Source organism: Lissotriton vulgaris, chromosome 10 (assembly GCF_964263255.1).
Source record: "Lissotriton vulgaris chromosome 10, aLisVul1.2, whole genome shotgun sequence".
Classification (NCBI taxonomy): Eukaryota; Metazoa; Chordata; class Amphibia; order Caudata; family Salamandridae; genus Lissotriton; species Lissotriton vulgaris.
Window position 1 is genome coordinate 851,556,351 of NC_141698.1, and position 24,646 is coordinate 851,580,996.

General features: G+C 45.6%; 1 protein-coding gene and 1 pseudogene across 3 annotated transcripts in view; both read left to right on the top strand.

The window, feature by feature from the left end:
• The window catches only part of STEAP2 (STEAP2 metalloreductase), a 182,981-nt gene that overhangs the window by 102,828 nt on the left and 55,507 nt on the right, over nt 1–24,646 (top strand). For both annotated transcript variants that reach the window (XR_015300714.1, XM_086941790.1), the window contains exon 4: nt 14,143–14,307. Coding sequence is in view for 1 of the 2 variants with exons in the window: in XM_086941790.1 (XP_086797916.1) it covers nt 14,143–14,307 (165 nt within the window). In the remaining variant the exon portion in view is untranslated. The remainder of the gene's footprint in view (nt 1–14,142; nt 14,308–24,646) is intronic.
• On the top strand, nt 17,977–23,077 carry LOC147688889 (uncharacterized; annotated as a pseudogene). The gene is made up of 2 exons (XR_015300732.1): nt 17,977–19,824; nt 23,000–23,077. The product of XR_015300732.1 is annotated as an uncharacterized LOC147688889 (transcript).

A 24,646-nucleotide genomic window follows, 5' to 3' on the forward strand; every position in this document is an offset into this window, starting at 1 on the left:
CTCCACAGGGACAGAACTGATGCAGGCTCCCAGTGCCCATCTATCAGTGCCACCAGCCTGAATACAGTGTAATGTCACCAGCAAGGGGGAAAGGGGAACAGGATAGAGAAGAGACCACTCCTGTCTGACAGCTGGAGTCCCTCTAACTGGCTTCGTCTGTTTCACTGTGTCTTCTGTGTACTATTGCTGTCTTCAACATGAGGGAATACCTAAAGCCTAAATTATAACAACATTATAATTGCTATTCTCAAAGAATTACATTTTTATCTATATGTTTAACTGATATTATCATACCTAGCTTATTGGCGTTATTTCCTCTCTTCTGGTAATTAACTATTTACAATTTCATATTTAGTGTTTTAATGATTCTGCTGATAGACTCAAAAATAGTTCAAATATCTGTAGCATTGTAACTACTTTTCCTTTGCAATCTGATCTTTTTACATGCGTCCTTTCTATATCTTTCGATCTGTAGTCAGTTTTGTAGCTGTGGATTTCTTTTGTGATTATAGTCTCTTAGTTGTAATTCCATAGAATTTTTCAGAACTGAGTTGGCCATTAAACGAAAAAAGGAACATGGATAGGAAGATTGAGAAGGAAAAGATAGGGAAGACGCCCCAAAGGTATCTATAAAGGGAAACCGTCGTCATGTAGCAAACTTTGCAAAAATTCTTTGAGTTAGACTTTGCCCTTAGAGAGTCATTAAATTATCCATTTAACTTTCTGAGTATTTCGATTTTAAACTTGCACTAAAAGTACTTTTGAAAAATGCTTAGCTCACACGGGATGATGACCGCATATTAGTATTCGGGATCGGAAAAATAAAGGCCAAACTCAAGTGACCTTCCTGAAGGAATGACAGCTGCATCGAAGAGCCTGAGTTGCTGGATGCCATTCAATATCTTGTTCCGCCCAATAGATGGAGTAGCTGGAGACGTGGAGGTTGAGTAATTGCTGTTCAGATCCAGAATTCTGCTCCAACCTATCACCTTCAGTGAAGATATCTCTGTGAACCTTGTAATGATAATGCACAGTTCACAATCACTTCTCCACCTTCCAGGAACTGTCCCCAGACGGAAATATAAAGGGAAACGCTTTACTTTCATGTAACTTGCACTAAAGCTAAGGAGATGCCCGTTGAGACGTTGATTTCCTTTCAAGATCAAACTGAAGTGCACAGCTTAGAATTTCAACAATGCTGGACAAAGAAATTCTAAGAACGTGATAACACCAGATGCATCATATCCTTGAACTAAAACGACGGCCATCTTGAAAAACCTTTCCTACACTCAAACTGGCTGTTGTTTTCCAATGATTGATCACTGGACATCTGAAACACACTTTGCTTTTCTTACAGACCCCACCCCTTCTCATCCCTTGCCTTACTAAAGTACTAATACTTGCAATCCTGACAGGAGGGGTGGCTTTTTCCAGGAAGAGTGGAAAAACATATCCACGGACAGACTGGTGTTTAACACCATACAAAAAAGATAGTTAATCCACTTCAAACACTCCACTATCTGTCTGACCATGGCCTTTTTCAGCTGGTCGTCTAATCAATCTACAACACAAAACGTATTTACTATTACAAAACCGGGCAATAGAGAAGATTCCTTCAAGCTAGAAAGGTATATACACTAGGTATTTTCTGGGCCAAAAGAAAAGCCATCCCAAAGTTTATCAACGGATGCTGGACCTCCGATTCCTTAACAATTTTATCAAAAAAGAAAAAATCTGGATAGTGGGCCTTCATCAAATCTATCCTCACATAAGTAAAGGTGACTGGTTATGTGCAATAGATTTACAGGATTTGTATATTCACATTTCAGTTTCCCGTCCTCACAGAAAATATCCAATGTTTCTGGTAGGTAATGAACACTATCAATATGTTGTTTTTTCACTCAGTCTAAATTCAGCTCCTCGTACATTCTCAAAATGTATGACAGTAGTTGCAACTCACATGAAAAAAAGAATATTTGTATATCCCTATCTCAACTATTGGCTAATAAAGGCAGATTCTATGTGGAAGGGGAAAAAAGACTTTAAAACTCAAAAAAATTACTGTCCCGACTAGGCTTGTTAATAAATCGATCTCGCCACCAGTTCAGTGCCTCATTTTTTTTAGGCGCAAAAATAGATACTCCAAGAGAAAAGGTGTATCTTTAGGAGAAGAGAGTATTATCAAAAACAGATAAAATAGACCTAATTCAACAAGTCAAACAAACTTTTTGTCAAATCGCATCTCTCCTACAGTCCATGGGATCCTGCATAATTATAGTCCTAAGTGCAAGAATCTTCATTGGACCTCTTCTGTATTGTCTAGGGGACCAATGGTCACAAAAAATGGGACATGGGAAGATGAATATATTAGTGCACTGCAATTTCTGACCTGGTGGTCCAAACCTCACAATCTGCAAGTAGGAGTTCCTTTTCTGAAGGAACATCCTTCACAAACAATTGTCTCTTATGCTTCACTCTTGGAAGTGAAGCAAAGCTGACGGCCTCCTTGCACAAAAAGGAAACGGATCGAAACACAATTCTCCACTACCACAGCTCACATCCACAAAGTTTGAAGGAAAGCTTACCTTATGGGCAGCTGCTCAGGATCAGACGAAATTGTACGAATGTATCTGATTTTGATTTTCATGCAACATCCTTTTGCAGCGAAATGGCGAAACGTGGGTACCCCAAAAAACTTTTAAAACACTCAAAAAATAGAGCCAGATTCACTCAGAGAGAAACTTTACTCAAGGTAAAGGAAAAATGTGAATCGGATAAACTGGTGTGTGTGACCACTTTCAGTCAACATACTAACCATTTCAAACGCATCATTTTAAAAAATTGGCATCTACTAGAAACTTTGGAGTATCCCATAGCCAAACCAATTTTCGCAATGAGTAAGAATACGAGCATAGGACAACAGCTCATCAAAGCGGACAGTTACATCCCGCCACAGAAAAGTGATTTAATAACACAGTGGAACTTAAAACCAATATGTGGGCACCATAAATGTGGTAATTGTGTTTCCTGTACAACTACTATTGAAGGCAGTGTGTTTACCCATAATGGCATACAGTGGAAACACCAGGTATTTACAAATTGTAAGACAAAAGATGTTGTCTATGTTGTGGTCTGTCCGTGCGACAGAGTGTATATTGGCAAAACGAGCCAGGCAGTCAATGTCAGAATAACCCAACATCGTTCCCGAATAAAAAAGAGAGTGCTGTCCGCACCAATGGTTGACCATTTTGTGGAAAAGAAGCATAGTGAAACTGAGTTGAAGTGGACAGTACTGGCAAAAATAGACGCTAAACACCAGTCCGAGGTTGAGAACATGCTGCTACGCAAAGAAGCTTATCTCATTTTAAAATTTGACAGTGTCAACAAAGGCTTGAACACTCTTAGTGAAATAAATAGAGAGTAAGAGATAGGGTCCAGCTTGGGAACTACAATTCCCATAAGGCACCAGAACGCAATCGGGACAGGCATGATCCTGATTGGTCAACTGACAACAATACTTTAGATGTATGCAATTCAGGCACAGCCGCGGACACCCACATCGAGAGCGGGCCGTGCAGCAGTGTGAACGAGAGACGCCGTAATTCGAATACCGCCGGTAAGCTTTGGCGCCGTCATATGTTCACCCCCCTTGCATTCAATACGCACAGATTTGGCCAGCGTAGTGACCTTCTCCTCCCTTTTTTTCTGACAGTAAAAATTGCAGAAACCCGGAGAGGATTGTATGCGCAACCGTAAAAAAAGAAAAGTAAGTCCTTCTAGTGCCTGCCAGAAACTTTGACACTTAAGCTGTAGAGATCCCGCTATTCATTGGCATCAATTAAACCCACAGGTAAACAACTCGGATCACAACAAGTACAACCCGGACCAGGCAGCCTTGCCGCCGGACTAAGATATTTTAAGGTAACAAAGTTTCCTGTGCTCTAAACTAGCTTTGATGCCTTTCGAACGTACTAGTTTGACCAATACTTCGCTCTGTTGCAGCGCGGGCCCACAGCATAGAACATCTTCTTCCATGAAATAAATGCAACTCTGGATAATTCCCACCAAAGGTATGCCGCCTCCCGCCATGTTATTTAACATAAGAAATGGCTTGAGGAGTATTTTAATTAAAACAAACTTTTCCTTTTGTTTTAGAAATAGTGTTCATGGACTAGAATTATACTGCAATGATGAGAATCCTGTGAATCAGCAAACAGGATTCGAAATGAGTCGGCTTTCTATTTTCGACATTCATTGTGCATTTAAGATTTGAATTTGAAACTATTGATGTATTTGAACTGTTTAGCTTTCCTGATTTAGTCAGCTTAATTTGCCAGGGGTCACATGCCAAAAGCGTTCACCCTTGAGCCTTAGGACTGATAAATGTGTTTTTCTCAAATTTGAAGGTTAATTCATTGTCCATGTTTTGGTATAATTATGAGCACTTTGTGATTCAAATGTTTTCACATATTTTGTGTTTTATTCACTTTTTGTAAATATTCACACATTTGTAATGTAATTCACATATGGCTATATGTGAGGTTGATGGCATTCTTCTTTTTCTGTGTACAAAAAGATAAGATAAATGGTCATAAATCAAAGACAAAATCGATTGTCTGGGTAAACAAAGTTGTGTTTATCTGAAGAACATTCAGTGTTTGAATTCATTCGCAGAGGCTTAGGTAAAAATCCCCTGTTTTTTCACTCTTGGATGGGGCGCACTTATTAACCACCTCACAGTTCAGGGCCTGTGGTCACAGAAGGTCTTACCACATAAAACTGTTAGAACTAAAAGCAGTGCACCTAGCTCTCAAGGCTTGCCTACCATCTCTCACCTCCAAGGATCTGTTGATTCAAACCACGACAATGTATTACATTAACAAACAAGGGGGAACAAAACCAAGCCAGCTACCACTTCAGCTTCAAGCAATGTGACACTTCGCCAAAAGAGGATTGTCTCTTACAGCCTTTCACATACCAGGAATTCAAATGTTCAAACTAATTTCCTCAGTTGTTATTATAAAGAAAATCACAAATGGATTGTCATTTGCAAGGTAATGCAGGACATCATCGCAGAATGGGGTGCACCAACATTACATGTATTCGCCACGACGCAAAACAAAAAATGCTGAGAATTTGCATCCAGGGTGCCAGAATCTCATTCGATGTGCAATGCCCTTTTAATTAACTAGTCAACTCCATTTGCCTATGCTTTCTGATGGATACATCTGCCAGTGGATTCCTCACCTTGTGAATATCCCCTGCGCCAGCAGCAATTTGAATTTTTTTGTAGCTCTCTATACCAACGAGGACGACATCACAGAAGCCCGGCTCGCTCGTGACTCCGCTGACTTCACTGGAGCCATAAGAGAGCCTCGTCGGTGTGATGACGTCAGTTTCCTTTTTTCCGCGCCATCGACGCTAACGGTTTTTCTAGGACTCTCTGTTACGCTTGTTACTTTGTGTTTCTGGCTGTGTTCCTGTACTGCTTCTTGTTTCCTTTTAAGGATGTCATCGAGGAAGTCCGGGTTCAAGCCTTGGAGGGAGTGCGGAGTATATATGTCCATTACTGATCCACACGAGGACTATGCTTGATGTTTATCGTCGGATCACATCGTCGAGGGATGTGCTTACTGCAGGAAAATGAATCCGAAGGCACTGAAATAGAGGGATGCGAAGCTCTTCATGGCGAAGATGAGAAAGGAAAAAAGAAGTAGGAGAAGGTTGAGGTTGCGCTCCAGGTCGAGCTCGGGCTCGAAGTCAACGCTGGGGCATGCTTCGAGACCTAAGAATCACAAGAAGAAGAGGCATTCATCAAGACACCATTCTGATAATGAAGCGGCCCGAAGTCGACCTCTCCATCTCGACGCCGCCATAAGGACTTCGTTTCTCATTCTCCCTCGAATCCAGCTTCTCCTGAAAAATCGGCTTCGCCTGCAGCTTCTCCACCTCGATCTCTACCTCAATCTCCGACGACGGTTCCCTCACCGACTTCGGTTCATTCTCCGGTTCCAGAAGAAGAGATTCCTGTGCCGGATGAGCAGGCGACTCCATTGGTTTCGCTGTCGGTGCTGGCTGGCCTGAACACGGTAACTCTTGCCTCGTATTCAGTCCTGGGGACCTATCCTCCTTTTCCAGGTCAGGGGCAAGATCCGTCGCATTATCTCAATGCTATGTACGGAGTCTTCAACCGGGGTATGTACCCCTCTGGTGCACCTTCGGGTCTCATGGGTCCATTAGCTTTTCATTTGGGGATTCCTCATGCCTAAGCCCAGGCCCCTTTAATGCCTTTTCTTCCGGTAGCGCCGTCTTGGCTTTTCCCAGCGCCTAGGACATCGACGCCGCTTCCATCTTCTCCGGCGCCTTCTATTCGACCTCGTTCGGCGCAGGCGGCGCTGTCTGATCCCTGCATGACACCGGTTCCAAATCCGACGGAGTCGGTCTTGGCTCCTTTGACGCCTGCACCTAGAATAAGATCTACGAGAGAAGCCCAGAGGGTTATAGAAGAGGAGATGGAGGAAGGTGAGTTTCAGGACTCAGATGAATATTTTGCTGAGTTGAAGGAAGCAAGTGACCTTGATATCTCTCCAGAGTGGGAACTTTCACCTGCATCTGATACTCCTTCCAAGGATGTGGTTCCATATCACACAGTGATCAAAAAGGCAGCAGAACATTTGGATCTTCAGCTTCCCACTATTGAGTTTAAGTCGAACATTTTAACAGAAGCACTTCATTAACCTTTTTCTGTAATTGAACCTCTACTGCCATTCAGTGAGGCAATCACTTCTCCACTTCTATCCTTTTTAAAGAAATCCTGAATCGCTTTAATCAACTTGATTTTCAACACTTTCTTTTCTCTCCGCTAACTATTTCAGGAAACCAAGGAAATCGGTCCTTCCGTAATTCCACTTACTTTATTGGCTCACGCTTGTCTAACAGTGGAGAAGTGTGGCTCAATGGTTAGAGCGGCAGACCCTGATGCAGAGGTCTAGCCCGGGACCAGGGTTCAATTCCCCGCCTCGGCGGGTCTTGGGCTCAAACATTCCACAGGCCTGATAATTCTCGCCTCGGTGCCTAGGAGAGCAATCCCCAAGCAGGAATCCACCCACTAGAAACCACTAGAAACCATTGAGGGGAAGCAGCAATACAGTCTTTCTGCCCCCCCCCCTCCACCCCCCCGGGGGAGGCAAAAAACCCATTAGAAACCAGGGATTATTTTTTTTTATCGATGTTGGGGTGGAGGCTGCCTAAAATGGGCATGGCAATGCCCTCCCCTCCAGAGAAATTCCAGTCTTTGGCGGAAGCAGTGGTCCCCAATTTGCCCCCCGGGGGGATGGGGGGGGGAAATCCCTCTAGAAGCCAGGGAGTTAAAAAAAATCTGATTTAGAGGTGTGGGATGCCCAGGCCAATGCCTCCATTCCCCCCCCCCCACCCCCCAAAAAAAATCCAACAGTCTTTGTGCCCCCAGGGCAGATGGGGGCAGTAGATTCTGCCCACCAAGGAGACAGATGGGGCAGTAGCCCCTGATCTACCCCCAGGGTGCAGCAGAGAGCCCACAAGCACCAGCGATAATGCTGGCTTTTTTATGTGTGGCTTGCCCAGATTGGGCATACCAATGCCCAACCCCGAAAAAAATAGCCAGTCTTTCTGCCCCCCCCCCCCCGCCCCCTTGGGGGAATATAAGGGGAAAAAACCCCACCCCGGTCCCCCACCCCCACCAGGGTGGCAGAAAGCCCACTAGGAACAGACTTTTTTTTAGAAGTGTGCCTACCTGTGGATTTTGAGCCCTAAAGCAGCCAGCACATAGGGAAAACTAGCAAACCTGTACATTTTTTAAAAACTACACACCAAGTGTAATCCAGGATGGACTGACTTGTGTGCCTCTCACCAGGTTCCGTTACCCAGAGTCCCTTTCAAACCTCAAACTTAGTTTTTCTGTGATGAAAAGTTCTGGAATCTGCGTGGATCCACAATATTCCTCCAAACCTGAATTCCCCAAAGTCTTCCAATAACAATGGTACCACACTTGTGTGGGCAGGCCTGGTTCCCGCAACCGGAAATGGCCCAAAACGCAATGTGGACACACAACATTTTTGCAAAGCGCCTAGCTGTAGATTTGGAACATTAGCTGTGCCGGCACCTAGGGAAACGTCGCAAACCTATACATTTTTTAAAACTAGACACCCAGGGCAATCTAGGAGGGGGGTGACTTGTCTGGCTCTCACCATGTTCTGTTACCCAGAATCTCTAACAAACCTCAAACTTTGTCAAAAAAATACAATCTGCGTGTATCCACACAATTCCACCCAAAGTTGGCATTTTCTTGCCATAGTTATTTAGTGCCTGCAGCCTCTCTGGGTAACATGACTTGGGCAATTTGGCAGTTGGCTGTGTATTCCTCCTAGACAGTCACACAGCAAAGAGCTTTGGTGTGCCTGGATGAGCCATCGCTGGCAGGGTGGGAGGGTGGGGCTGGGCACAGCTCTAAGTACTCATAAATAGGCTGTGTCCTGCTTCCACACAAAAGGGCTGCATACCCCATGTAGTTGGTCTGGAGCCAGGACAGGGAAGGCAGTATGCCTGGGTACTTCAAAGGGACCCTCGAGAAGCTTCTCTAGACTTTAAAGGCTCAAATGAGTATAAATATTGGACCCCAGTCAACCAACATCCCACTTTCTTATTCCAACCTTGAACCCTCCAGTAACCCTGACCTCCCTTTATCGATACCCACCCCTGAACCCTCAAGTCAGCTTACCTCCCCTTACATCTACCCATCCCTGAGCTCTCGTCACACTCCCCTCCCTTAACGCTGTCCACCCTTGATCTCTTAAGTCGGCCTCACCTCCCTTTTCCCACCCTATAGCTCTCAAGTCACCCTCACCTCTCTTTACATATATCCAGCACTAATCCCTCAAGTATTCCTCATCACTGTATACCTGTACGCACCCCTGAACCCAAAGGTCAACCTCAATTGCTTCTACCTACCTTTGAACCCTCAAGTCACCCTCACCTCCCTTTACCTCTACCCACCCCCATCTCTCGATTCACTCTCACCCCTCTTTACTTTTGCCCATCTCTAAACCCTAAAATCAAATTTTTTTAAATAACATAAAAATGTTATCTAAAAACAATAAAATTGTAAAGCACTGCGCAATGAAGGTAAAAATACTTACCTGTGTGCAAATACTTTGGGTAAAGGCTCTGTGAGGTAAAGACTGCGTTGTAAAGGCTGTTTTCCACTCAGGCTGAACACAAATATTTTGGTTGTTTTATGCTCTTCAGTATGTTTGGCAGAACCTTTGCCTGACATTCCCCCTCCCCCACTGCCACACCCCAAGCCATATACTTAGGTCTTGCCTAAGACAGCTCATGCAAGGCATCTTCTTTACTTAAGTTGATTGGAGTCCGCCCATTGTTACCATTGGCTGGCTTGATTGTCGTCATTTTCTGGCTTCTCTTTGGTCTGCAAGTGCTGGCTTCACTTATTTTCATGTGTTTGTCCCTACCCTGGAGCGTGGCCCATGTAATACTACCCTTGCCCACCGTCATTCAATTGCTTGCCACTTTAGAAGTACGTTTTCCTTTTTACTTGCGCACCCCTCTCTGCATTTTTGCTTGCCCTGCCCCTCAACCTCTACCTCCATTGTTGCTGGTCTGGTCTACCCCTCCCCGGGTTTTGCTTGTATCGTCCACCCCCTCCCATTTTTAGGTCGAGGCTACCGTCGCACTGCGAAGCAGTGGGGGCGGAGCCGAAGATTTAATGACTTCAACAGTGGGGCTTTAACCCGCCTCTCTCTTCCATTGGCTAGCTTCGTAAATGGAGGCTAGCCATTGGAAGAGATGTGTGTCACTCGGGGCTGGAGCAGATTCGTGGGCGTTTCTGTCTTTTTTAAGCCCCGCCCCTTTTTTACGTCATGCAGAGGTGGGCCCATTGTGGGTGTTTACTTTTTTTGTTTTGTTTCCAGGACAGTTTTTTTCGTCAGTCTGTGCCAGTTCGGTCCCCTCTGAAGCCTCCCCCGCACCCCATTGTTCTGCTCTATGGGCCCATTTCAAATATCTTTGCCCCGCTGACTTCCCGCACCGTGACCGTACTTTGGACTCTTCTACCAGTGGCCGTCTAATGTTACTTGTCTTCTGATAGTTGCCTCGTGCTGTTGTTGTGGCGCAGCGTGGGCACTGCTCAGTGTCCGATAGCTGGTGGTCGGCCTGTGAAACAGTTGCAATCAATCACCCCCTTATCAGGCGCGGCCCAGGGCGGCTCGGAGCTAGTTAGGTGATTCTCCTTTGCCAGCACGGGGTGATGTCATGGCCCTCACCTCATCCCCCTACACTTAATTTAACCTTTTCCCTCTGTGCTGCGTGATGGGCGCCTCCACACCCATATGAATTGGTCTAAAGAAGGAATTATGCAAATTCCTTCTAAAACACTCGCTTGTACAATCGCGCAGATGTCTTCTCCGGATGTGCCTTTCAGAAGAGGGCGCATCCGGTGTACATCCCTACCTAATGTATCCAACATTTCGCCAACGTCCACAGAAACTCTGTCACAAGGAAAGGGCGAGCGTTGGGGGTACGAACTAGCTAGTCGTCATCAAATTTCCGTAATGGCTGGTCCTTTCTGGTGTGCTCTGCAAAGCAGGCTCAATTTACGAACAGAACCACGAAGGGAGACGGGGCGGGTTTTACAAGAGGGCTTCGGGGAACGGTCCGGGTGCTGTTCCCCTTTCCTAGCTTAGACAAGATAGAAGCCTCTCTCCAGGCACTAACCAACAAACCCACATTTTGGGGTAACAAGAAAGTGAAAGAGCGAAAAGGCAGTCGATTTTAAAACAATAATGTCCCCTTTTCGCGTAGCTGTAATTGGGCTATTCAGCTCTTCGACGCCCGCAGTCCATTCTGAAACTTTACCCCTCCATTGTAAACATTGGAACTGCGAGCCACATTTTACGTTTTCCCCTCTAAAAGAAGCCTTTAATAAACCGTATTGTGTGGGTTTCCTTAAGAAGTCATGAAAGAAGGGATTGTGCATGAAAGAAGCGATTGTGCAAAAGCATCTGTTCAATCTGAGTGTAAGAACAAAGGCAAACCCAGCGACGTGTAGCCTCTCCAGAGTGTCCTCCTGGCGGACATGCATGTGATGTGGTTCAATGTGTAAAACTAATCATCTGCAACCGGAGCCAGAAGTAACCAGTTGCAACTGGAATTTCCACCAGGCTTTAATCAAAGTTTTTTTTAGCTCGGCACTCCATTGTGTGATTAGCTATTTCATTCATGCCATTGTGCCTCATCACAAATCTTTGTTTATTTTTGCAGCTCAGCCTTCATGCATTCCTGTTATTCCCTCAGACATATGTTTTGTAACTATTGACTGCTCGCGTCAGTCGCACAAGGCTACGGTTTAGATATGTAATGGTATAGTCACGTTTAAGAGTAAAAGATTCTGACCTGTTGTTCACCGGCCTGACGCAATGGTATCAAGCGTGCGGGCCCACTGCGTAACCACCCACTGCGGAATATTCTACCATTCATTTTTCTAGAATAAAACAATTCCCTTCTCCTTACATCTGTTTTTAAATCAATGTGAGCAAGTTGCTTATTTTTTTTCTTTACTGCTTTCCGTGCAACCTTCACACAGCTATAATGAAATAACAAGCGATTTAACGCCCCAGTGAGGCATAATTAGACACCACCAGATGGCTTACAGAGTTACCTGCAATAACGGGCGAAAGCGCATTTGTGGCCGCCCCGCTACAATACTCTTAAAATGGTTAACCTGGTCCACCCGGGAGATAAGCATTGTTTTTTGAGTGTGTTTATTGTCACTTAAAAATCAAAACTAGGTTCATCCCCCCCTTTCCCAGCTGCACAAGGGGAGACCTCGATATTAACTGTTTGGGTACAATAGCCGGTTTGATTTGCCATTCTTCTGAAGTTGGGTGAGAGCGAGTGTTTTTGGGGGTCATTTCATTGCAATCAATGGAGATGGAAATATCTGGCAGCGTGAAGAAGCGTTTGTTTTCTTTCAGTTTCCTTTATTCGTCTTTGGAGATGACAATCTCTCACGACCAAAGGGGGGGGGGGGGTGTGTGTGTGTGTGTGTGTGTGTGTGTGTGTGTGTGTGTGTGTACCATAAATAAATATGTCATGAGCAATGCCAATAGCTCTAACTTTAACAATGCCGAGACCATTGCATTGTAAATGCTTGTATTTCTTGCCACCTCTAATCCAGCCCAGAAAAACAGCGCCTAAAAGTCACGTCAACCAGATTGATGATGCTAACTGCACTGTACTCCCTGCTCTACATGGCCTTTTGTCGCTGTCTTCATGCCAAGACAAAACGGAGAACCTCAGCTCTGACATGTTAAACATTATTTTTTTGTGATGGCAGAGCACTTTCCCATACTAAGAAACCAGATCACACCCCCTCGTGGAAACGTCATGCTTTTTTTCCTGCCAGCCATGCTGCACACAACATGGCTAAAAGAAATTGACATAGCCAAAAGCTCTCCCATAAGTATTACCTACCGGCTTTGCCAGTGCTCGTTTATGGTTTCGTTTTTCTCTATGTGAAAACATTTTTCCATAGGGAGAAACGCCTTGCCATTTACCCGCACCATATTTCGGGGTAATCATTACACTTTCTAACCTGAAAGGGGAGTTATTCCTGACCTTAACTTGGGTACAAATGTATTCGGGGTGCGTGGGAATGAATCAGAGAAGTTGATGAATGCGCACAAACTCATGAGCTTTGAGGTATTTACAAATTGTCAAGGTAAACCATGCACTGTTTTTCCCACTTTCCCCCCTTACATGGGAGGTTAAACATGGAGTCATTTATGGCTGTTAATGTAACCTTACTACCTTAGTGAGTTTGTAAATCGGGCCCATGGTGTCACGGATGACATTACAAATGACGTTGGTGATATCCCAGACGACAGTGATGGTTTGGTGACACATGCATAGGGAAACCCTTGTTAATGACTTAACTCCAGTCCTTATTTGGCAAATTTCTGTACTTTTTCCAAAAATGGAATTTGTCCATTTTAGGATCTTTTTTTGCCAGTGTAGGGGAGGTTTGTCAAGTGAATTCATTCTTTTGCTGAAATGTACAGGAACGACTGCTGGACACAATTATACAAACCTTAAGTGGGCAAGATTAGGCCCAATGTATCTTCCTTTTATGTTTGATGTTGCGTTGAAGTTTTGTATTTGTTGGAATGTTGGCAGCAAAGTCGTACATTAGTAAATAGGTCTTTAGGGCAGGTGTTGGGGTGAAGTTTGCTATATCCAGGAACATTGTGCACGGCTTAAATGTATCAGGTTGTGGGAATTAATCTTTAATCCAGCTAACATCAAATATGCTGTTTGTTGCAATAGATGTAAGAGAAGTCCTGTGGAAAATTAGGCGTAGTCTGTTCTGCTATTTATATGTGTGACCAGAATAACAGATCTGTGGGAACCTATCACTACAATAGCCTGCAAACAATTCATGATTTCCAAGTTCTATTTCTAGAGCTTTTTCATCATAAGCATATAATCCATATATCGATCAATTTATTACAACCTGCTGCACACTTAGCACTTTGTGAGTATAATTTGAGCACTGCTGCACACTAACAGTTTGTGAATATAATTTGATCACTGCAGTTCTGTAACGTCTGCTATGTTTACAAACAAGTGTAACACATTGTGTTATCTTCTTCCGGTTTGTAAATATGTAATTTCCACGGCTGCTACAAATCTGTATTATGACTTTTTAAGAAATCTTATTCTTTAAACGTAGCTTCCGAATTTTATTTAGTTTGAGTTACGAAGCGTATCTTCCAGGGATGCTTGCTTGGCACAGAATTGAGCATATTTTCTTTTATGGAACCAAACGAAGCATTTTTTTCATTCTGTACAAGTTTTGACTGAGGCTGCTACATCATCTCATGTAGGTCTAGTAGCAGTATTGGAAGAAAGATCTGTAAAATAAGAACACAAGTTCTAGGAATCTGTTAATTTGATATTTGTCTAAAAAAAACTTTGAACAAGGCGTCCCAAAACGTTTTATGCTGAAAGTGTGCTTTTGAAATTTTGCTTTAGATGTACTACATATGTAGTCTTTAATATGGTTTCTTTGTATGGCTTTCTCCTCACTAGGTTCATGCAAATATTGAAAATTCCTGGAATGAAGAAGAAGTATGGAGAATTGAAATGTATATTTCCTTTGGAATCATGAGCCTTGGGTTGCTTTCTCTGCTAGCAATAACCTCCATCCCTTCAGTGAGCAGTGCTTTAAACTGGAGGGAATTCAGTTTTATTCAGGTAGATTTCAAACAAGTAATACTCTTTATTGTGTTTTTTTCAAAATATTGTTGTGTGCATGTTGCACTGTATGTATGTTTTAATGGTTAGAAGTCCTCGTTACATAAAAGGCTATACTATCATCTGCGGACAGTAGTGCTGAAACAGAGTGGGAGCAGCATCTGCTCATAATTCCCACCAATAGTGGGGCGGGCATACACACGCACACTTAATTCCAGGCATCCACTCACAAGCACAACACACATATTCACACCCACCCATCCTCAAGCACACTCGCACCTATCCATTTACGAGCGTGCATACTCGGACCCACCATTCACAAGCACACACCCATCCACACGTGGAGCAATGAATACATATTTACATGCATCCAAAAATAAAAAATAAATCTTACCAGGCCGCTGCAGTGACAGCAGAACCACTGGGGGGGGGGGGGTACTTGGGGAGGTGTGGAAATCACCAGAAGGAGCTGGACCGTTTGGGGAGGGAAAGGAGGACCATACGATCCTGCCACCTCCCCTCATTGGCTAACCTGGCCATGGATCAGCCAAAGAGAGAAAGACCTCCTCTATCTCCTCAAGGAGTGAGGTTGGGTCAGTGAAGGTTGCTGACTCTGTGAGGAGACGTCATTGATAGTCCGCTCTGGGCACTTCAGGGATTAATTCTGATGCACAAGGGCACACTGTATTGGTGAGGCTCCCCCTCGTCATTAGGGGGAGGACCTGACAGATTCGCCTGACTGATTAGGTCTCTGCTCTCATTGCTGTGAAATCTTCTGCCTGGCAAAGATTGTTTTAGACTGCTAGATGCCTACGCAAGTAAAGCATTGGGCCGTTTATGCTCTGCCTGACAGTCTTTGCTCCATCTTACAGACAATGCTTATGCTTTAGAAAATGGAAGGGGCATAGCCCCATTGCCCATAAAAAACCGGCAGACCCTGAGTGTGGGTGCTGGTCACTGACATTGGCTTTCTAAAGTCATTCGATTGTTAAAATTTCAGGTGTTATTGACCAACCAACTGTACTGTGTTACTGAGAAAAAACAGACTATCTTGATAGTGTGCAGGCGCCCAAAAGGGTTTTTTGTATTAATGTGCTCTTGTTGTCCTTTTGAATGCACAGTTTCCTAGATATAATAGTAAGATGTGTTTTATAGTGAGCACATTCTTTGTCAAAATGGTGTTTGGATACTAATGATTCAGAAAAAAGGGCCACTTCAGAATCTTACCTACGAGGCAGGTCTTCATTTGTCTTCTCAATTCATGATGCTCCTGTTGGGACCTGAGGAATAGATCAAATGCCTCCCAATTATCAACAGTAGCCAGGCCCTGATCCCGGATCTGGTGGCTCAGTGGACTAATGCATCCACTACAGGAGCCTGTGTTCGACCTCGTGGTCACAGATTCAAATCCTGGCGTGTTCACTCAGCCTTTCATCCATCTGAGGTCGATAAAATGAGTACCGTTGAGTTGGGTAACAAAAACTATCTGTTTTGCAGCGTGAATCTTTCTGGATTCACTATGCTGTGCATATTCCGCGGTCTTGTGGTTGGGTCTGGATTCGTAGTCTTTTCTTTGTTTTTTTTTTTCGTAGCCCAGGTAGGCGTCGGCGTCACCCCTCCTCGGGTGCATTTCCGGTGACGTCGGCATGCTTCTTGCGGAAGCTCCCACTCCTGGGCGCCATCTTCAGATTCTTTTTTCCGCGTTCGGGTCTGGATCGTTCCCGTTGGGCTCCAGACATTTTTGGAGAAAAGTACAAGGAAAAGACTGAAATTGGAGAAGAAATTCACCAGAAGACTACGGAAGACTTCTCCGATCACTGACCAGCGAAGAAGGAGAAATCATCGAGAACTTCGACGATCGTCGACGTCCACCCGGCCAGGGAGGCCCTGAACACTCGATGATGGACAACACGCCGTTTAAGTTCTGCCGTAACTGCCACCACAAGTACGCGCAGAAGGACCAACACCCGGTTTGCAACCTTTGCCTACCGGTAGACCACAGAAGCGAGGACTGCAACGCCTGCTCCGCCTTCGCCCCGAAGACCCTTCGTGTGAGAAAGAGCCAGAGGGTAGCGCACGCCACCCTCCAAGGAAAAGCCCCGACGCCATCGCTGTACGAGCTGGGGATGTCCTCGGAGGAAGAGGACAACGCTGCCGCGGAAGACAGCTACACGGTCGTAGAGACCGATTACACGAAGACATCTGATAAGGTAGGAGACTCGTCGTTCCCCAAGAACACGAGAGACTCTGAGTCTCGAAAAAACGAGGGCAAGGCCCCGAAAGCGCTGACGCAGAAACACCTGGCGTCTGCGACTACTCACAGGCCCAGCTGATCCTCTGAGAAGGAGTCCCCGGCGCCGAGAGCTGTTGAACAGCAGAAGTCGTCGAAAATCGCCCCCGAAAGGGACCGATCGACGCCGAGGGAGAAAGACCCTAAGGCCCGATGCCGTCCAGGGACCCGAAACCCAGTTCGCCGTCCAAGTCTCCGGCACCGAAAATCTCGCCCCCGAGCCAAGCGCCGAAGAGAGGGGCCGAACCACCCGGCACGGACCACGCGGCTCGAGATGGAGAAGAAAAGAAGGCGCCTCGAAGCCGAAATGGAAATCATCTTGCAGCGGAAGAAAGATTTTGACGCCAAGATGAGAGCCTTCACGATTCCCCACAAGACCAAGCCACCCGTGCTGGAACTGGTCGAGGAGGAAGACGAAATCGTCGAGGAACATGACCCTGGCGTCGAAATGGTCGACGACCAGGAAGATGACGAGAACCCCTACGAGAGTTACAACTATGGGGAAGAAGAGGACAGCAGGATGGATGCCAAGTGGGCCACCTCTGACCCGCAGGAGGAGGATTACCTGGATGTCGACACCGAAAGCCCGGAGGAGGCGGTCGACACATATCCCTCGAGGCCATCGCCGCTGGACGACATCGGGGCCTACAACTCGGTGATAAGGTCTGCGGCAGCAGCTTTTAAGCTCAAGCTCGACGAAGAGAAGCAGAAAGCGGACTTTCTTCTCGAGACATTACTCCCCACGCAAACAAGGAGCCAGTCTCTGCCAATGCTCGAAAGCGTCTTGGCGCAGGGGATGGAAGCGTTCAGGGAGCCCGCAACATGCAAGGCAGTCACTCCCAGAACGGAGAAGAAGTACAAGCATTCCTCAAAGGACCCAGCCTACATTCAGGGCACGGTCTCAGCTGACTCCATCACGGCCACAGCAAGGAAGAGGGCTAATGTGCCCACTACTTCTGGGCCACCACCTGATAAGGAGAGCAAAAGGATGGACCTAGTGGGCAGAAGGATTGAACGGAATGCCGCGACCCAATGGCGCATGGCTAATTCCAATGCCCTCATAAACAGGCACATGTACCAGATCATGGAGGAGCTGGGACGGCTGGTGAAAGACCTGCCCCAGGAGGCCAGGCAGAAGGCTGAGAAACTGGTGGAAGACAGGAAGAATGCCGCAAATTGTTGCCTCAAGACGGCCCTGGATGGAGCAGACACCTCCAGCAGGCTCATGATGATGGGTGTCACTGAAAGAAGACACGCCTGGCTCAGAATCTCGGGCTTCAAACCAGAGGTGCAACACAGCATCTTGAACACACTGTTCAACGGCGAGACGCTGTTCGGAACAACAGTTGATGACAAACTCAGTCAACTAAAGAAGGACAATGAAACTGCAAGATCCATGGGAGCATTGCAGTTCAGAGGCAACAAAAGCGGCACCCAGTCACGGAGGCCCGGCGGAAGGGGTTGAAACCAGCCAGGTACATCACACCAGGCTTTCCAACAGACGCACCAGGCAGACTCGCAGGCGCAACAGAGTCAGCAAAAGCAGTCCTGGCGGTACCAATCAAGAGGCCAGTCCTTTCGAGGGAGAGGAAATGGACGAGGACAGCATAAAAGAGGGGGCCAGCAGCCCGCCTCTAAATGACTTCAAAAAGATCCGTGTGCCTGCCCACAGAAAAGATCCCAGGGGGCAGCACGTACAAAGGGGTCAAGACAAACTGGACACCTACCACCACATAACACCAGTGGGTGGAAGATTAAGATTCTACCTCCAGAAATGGAGAGAAATCACATCAGACAAATGGATCCTCAACATCATCCAATTCGGATACTGCATAGAGTTGGAAGGGAGGCCAACAAGCAGGAAACCAAACAGAAAGCCACTACCAAACAATCAGCTAGAGCGGCTTCAGGAAGAAGCAAAAGAACTCCTACAAAAGCAGGCCATAGAACGGGTTCCCTTCAAGGAGAGAAACACGGGAATATACTCAACGTACTTCCTCGTACCAAAGGTAGACGAGACAATGAGACCCATTCTGGACCTGAGGTTCCTGAAAAAATTCATAAGAACACAAAAATTCAAAATGACCTCCCTGCAAGAGGTGCTACCGCAATTGCAGATCGGAGACTTCATGGTCACGATAGACCTCAAGGACGCCTACCTGCACATCCCAATGAACGTAAAGCACAAGCATATGCTCAGGTTCACGATCGGAGAAAGCCACTTCCAGTTCACTACACTAGCCTTCGGGCTAAAAGCCGCACCGGGGGTCTTCACAAAGTGCCTCGCGGCAGTCGCAGCGCACCTACGAAGGCAGGGGATACACGTATACCTTTACCTGGACGACTGGTTGGTGAAAGCAAACTCGTACCAGAAATGCAAGCAACACGCACATACAGTGACGAGCACGCTAATAAACCTGGGGTTCTCCATCCATTGGAAGAAATCGTCAATGGAGCCGGAACAAGTGAAGATGTTCCTGGGTGCACAGAAACACCTTACAGGGCAAGGTGTTCCCCAGCGAGAAGAGAGCAAGGACTCTGGTGAGGGAAACTCGCCTCTACCGGAGGGGACAAGCTCGGACAGTGAGGACTGCGAGTAAGATCTTGGGGATGATGGCATCATGCATCCACCTGGTACCGAATGTACGCCTTCGCATGAGACCCATCCAAGAATGGCTCCAGGAACAATGGTCACAGGCTTCAGGCAGTTGGGAGGATCTAGTGGTTGTGACGCATGCAGTGCAGAAGATGACATGGTGGACCATGGAGAACATAACAAGGGGAAAGCCTCTAACGCCCCCAACACCAACAGTGACCATCACCACAGACGCATCCCTGAAGGGATGGGGCGCTCACATGGAGGAACTCAAAGTGAGGGGACTGTGGACACCAACAGATGCGACAAAGCACATCAATTACCTAGAATCGAAGACAATCTTCCTTGCACTGAAAGCCTTTCAAACAAGGCTGTACAAGCACAAGGTGTTACTACAGACAAACAACACCACAGCGATGTTCTACATCAACAAGCAGGGTGGAACACTGTCAACCACGCTTTCAACACTGGCGCAGGAGATATGGAGATGGGCTATCCCCCTCAGGATAGACCTGCTATCCATACACCTACCAGGGAAGGAGAACATTCAAGCAGACTGGCTCAGCAGACAGACATCGGCATCCCACGAGTGGGAGCTCAATGCTCAGGAGACGAGGTGGTTGTTCAACAGGTGGGGAACGCCATCAGTGGACCTGTTTGCAACACGCCAGAATGCAAAATGCCAAAACTTCGCATCCAGACAACCCGAAGGGGGGTCCCTTGGGAATGCCCTATGGATAGATTGGTCCGGGACATTTGCTTACGCTTTTCCCCCCGATACCACTGATGCACAGAGTGCTGAGCAAGTGCAGAGCGAGCAACATGACCCTGATACTGGTCGCGCCACAGTGGGCCAGGCTGACATGGTACTCGCAGATCATGGAGATGACACAGAGTGCACCCCACAGATTCGGCAGGAGAAAAGACCTGCTCTCCATGCACAACGGAGAGGTACTGCACCCAGAGCCAGAGAGCCTGAGCCTAGTGGCATGTCTGCTGAGGACATGGAGTTCGCTCATTTGAGACTGCCAGAAAGCACCCCCAGGGTCCTTCGGGAGGCACGAAGGCCCAGCACACGGAAGTGCTATGTGGCAAAGTGGTAAAGATTCACGATGTGGTGCAGGAAAGAAAGGCTTCACAAAAAAAATGAAGGACTCCACAGTGCTAAAATACCTGACGCACTTACTGGAAAAGAACCTCAGCTCGTCCTCCTTGAGAGTCCACTTGGCAGCGATAGTCGCCTACACAAGGGGTGAGATGGGCAGGAGTTTCTTCACATCACAGGTTGTGAAGAGGTTCCTGGAAGGAGCGAAGAGGATCGCACCACCCAAGCGTGTGCCGCCACCGGCATGGAACTTGAACATAGTCCTAACGGAACTCATGAAGGAGCCCTTTGAACCACTTCACAAGGCCTCACTAAAAATGCTAACTATGAAAACAGCTTTCCTGGTTGCAATAACGTCCTTACGCAGAGTAAGCGAGCTTCATGCACTAACGCTACAGGAACTCTACATACAAATACACAATGACAGGGTTGTGATGAGGACCGACCCACACTTCATGCCAATGGTGGTGTCCAAATTCCACATGAACCAGTCCATACAGATACCGAGTTTTTTCCAAAAACCAACCACTAGCGCAGAGCGAGCTCTGCACACCCTAGACGCCAGAAGGGCAGTCATGCACTACATTGAGAGGACAAAGGGACACAGGAAGACAAAACAGTTCTTTGTGTCATTCGCCAACAGTTTAATGGGAAAGGCAGTAACCAAAAATACTATTGCACGATGGATCGCGCACACAATTCAACTCTGCCACAAAAGGGCAGGGCAAGAACTAGCAGAGTGGGCACGTGCCCACTCCACTAGGAAAAAGGGTGCTACAATAGCCTTCCTGGCTAACACACCCATACAAGACATATGCCTGGCGGCAACATGGGCTTCGGTGCACACGTTCACGAAGCACTACTGCGTGGATATTCAGATGAACAAGGAAGCACAAGTCGGACAAAAGGTGCTCCAGCACATATTCAAAAACCAACGCTCATCTTCCACCCAGCCGCCACAGAAATGAGAAACCGCTACAAAATCTATGCACAGCATAGTGAGTCAAGAAAGATTCACGCTGCAAAACGAATAGTTTCTTACCTGTCGGTGTAGTTTTGCAGCTTGAAGATCTTTCGGGATTCACTAGCGAACCCACCCACCTCCGCCAGAAAGAGGAGGCTGGAGAGGGAAGAGGTGGTCAAAAAAAAAGGGAAGTAGAAAGGACTTTAAGTACAAAGTGGTTAAAAAGTTTCACCTAAATAGAACATTGTCATCACTTCGGAGACGAAAGAAACACGGAAAAAAGAATCCGAAGATGGCGCCCAGGAGTGGGAGCTTCCGCAGGAAGCATGCCGACGTCACCGGAAATGCACCCGAGGAGGGGTATCGCCGACGCCCACCTGGGCTACGAAAAAAAAAAAAAAACAAAGAAAAGACTACGAATCCGGACCCAACCACAAGACCGCAGAATATGCACAGCATAATGAATCCAGAAAGATCTTCAAGCTGCAAAACTACACCGACAGGTAAGAAACTATTCGTTATTCAGCGCCAAGATACCTCTGGGTGAGTGTGCGCTTTACTAATACACGTGTTAAGTTATGTTTATTTACATGGCCATTACGTATATGTTGTGACATGTTAGTCATGATTGAACTACATTAGAATGTTTTTGTAGCAGCCTAACTGTGCCAGTTTGAAACATAAAGCCACAGCTGAAGCAATGTTGATCACAAATACAATAGCAGAGAAGTATGTCACAACTACGTGTCTTGTGGCTCATAATATAACGCTACACAGCAACATGCAGACAAGACGTTTGGCAGTCAGAGCCTGTGTAGGGTTTTCACCAACCAAAGGCAGAACCAGGCTTCCTCCTAGTTTTGTTTGATATTGTGAATGCAAGACATGTGCCCTGCGAGGAAATTCTTAATGTCGTTTTAAATAAAGCTGCAAAATGAGTTTGTGTTATCTGTTATTCAATTTTGAGAAATTGTGCTTTTATTAGTCAGCAAGCTTTTTCCTGAGCGCTGTGATATTAAAAGATAAAGATGTCTCATATTTTCTTAATCCGGTTGCGTATCGGGGTACTAATTTGCTTTATCTTTTTGTTATAAATTTAAGCCTGCATTCCCAGTATAAAAAGCTGTCTTTAATTTCCTTACTACAAGTGAGTTGTGATGTCTGAAGTCATGTGCAATAAGGAAGTTATGTAACAGCTCAAGTGTATTAACTTTTTTACAGTTAAGTTGTGACGTTATAATGCCTGCTGCAGAGGCAGCAGCCAAGGTGAAAGGCGGTCACGTAGAATTACAGTTGCAGTGTTAGCAACACAAATTGGATTTTTGTTATTAAGATATGTAGCATAAATGATAGTTGTATGGCAGCATGGTTTTGGACATCGTTTATTAGAGAGAAGAAATGATCTCTCTGCATATTGCTTGATGCTTATTCAGATTACGTCATTTCTTTAACCTGATTTCAAGTTAACTATTTTTGATATGTTTTTGCAACAAATTACGAACTGCTTAATAGCAAGTTTGAAATTGCACTGTAGATTCCTCTTTTATACTTCATGTCTACAACAATACTATCTCTTTCATATGAAGTAGCATGACACCACGTAATTAGCAGTTTGTGGTAAGAGTGATGGTGTGGTCATCCTTTTATAAGAAATAAAAAGTCTTCTGTTGTATGGTAAAAGGGATTTGGAAGTCACCTCAAACTTCCATGACCTGCTAAAGCAATGTTCTCCAACAGGTGGATGACGAGCTACTAGTAGCTAGCAGGCTGTCTTTGAGCCGTTCTCCGATGATACATGCTTATCAGAAGGCTTGAGAATAGAGGCAGATGCCATCATTGAGCCCTACACTTTTTAATATTTATGTATCCTCTCGGCCCCCCTGATAGAGTCATTCAGATTATGTCTTACATCATACGCCGACGATACTCAAATTGTGGTATCCCTTCGACCAGGGCAGGAGAAGACAACTGGAGAGAGGCTCCAGGATTGTATGGAGGCAATAAGACGCGGGATGACGTAAAACTGCTTAAAGCTGAATGCTTGCAAAACTGAGTCATCCTGTTTGCGAACAATGTTAATTTCTGAACCCCAAGTTGGTGTCCAAACTCAATCGGGACTTTCCCAATACCCTCCAGGAAAGTTAAAAACCTGGGAGTGGTAATAGATGAACACCTCGACATGTGCGGTCAAGTCAATGCTGCTGTCTCTGCCACAACATATATTCACTCAGGACTACGAGGAAAAATCAGCCTCTTCTGCCAGAAGACAGCCAGCGCACAGTGGGCACAGCCTTGATCATGTCAAGACTAGACTATTGTAATAGTCTATACTTAAACATGCAGGAGCACAGTATGCAAAAAACTTCAGATGTTGCAAAATGCAGCAGCCAGATTGCTCACTGGAATCTCGAAATTTGCATCGATTTCGAGTGCAATCAAAAAATTTCATTGGCTGCCTGTTAAAAGAATGGGTCCTCTTTAAAACACTCGGTTTAGTTTTACGAGCTCTTCAAGGCACAGGCCTAGCCCATCTGAAACCTCAATTTCAGTGGTACGTGCCTAAAAGATCTTTACGCTAGTCATGTGTGAAATTAGCAGTAGTACCACCTACAAAAAAAGTTAGATGGGGAGGCAGATTTTTTGCCGCTGGTGCGGCTAAGGCTTGGAACGAGCTCCCTTTCTAGAAATTTTAATGATCTATTGGCCTTTAGGAAGGCGTTGAAAACATGGTTGTCCTGAACACCACTCTGGCAGCAATCTACGAAAGGTGGGAGGACTGCAGCAAGCGCCAGGACACCTCAGGGTAACCGTGCGCTGAATACGTTTTTCTAACATAACATAAGATAACATGCCCACATAAGTTAGCTGCTGTTTAAAACACTGAACTGAGGTCTTGAAAGCAGACAGTGCCTCTTCTGAAAAGTGTACTTCATTTTTCCTTTCTTTCTTGCCTCTCCTGCCCTCTCTGTAATTTTGCCTTGCTTTGATGTCTTTCTCTCCTTCCTCTGTGTCTTTTCTGCCCTTTTTTATTTCTTTCTATCATTTCACACTACTTTATTCCGCTCTTTCTTTTTTATCCGTTTTGTTAGTTTTACTTTTTGCTCTAGGCTTTATTTTACTCTATTTTCTCAACGTTTTTCTTTCTCATTTCTACCTCTTTTTTCCCCCTGTTTGTTTTTTTTATTCTATCCCTCCCCCCACCAATTCTTTATCTCCTCTTTTTCTAGTTTTCGTTTCCCTCTAATTTTCATCACCCTTTTTCCTTCCTTCTCTCAATAAATATTTCCTTTTGCTTTTTCAGTACTACTTTTTTCCCTCTTCTTTCTCCATTTATTTTTTCTTGCTCCCCTCGATCTTGATTTCTCCCTCTGTATTTCCTTTCCT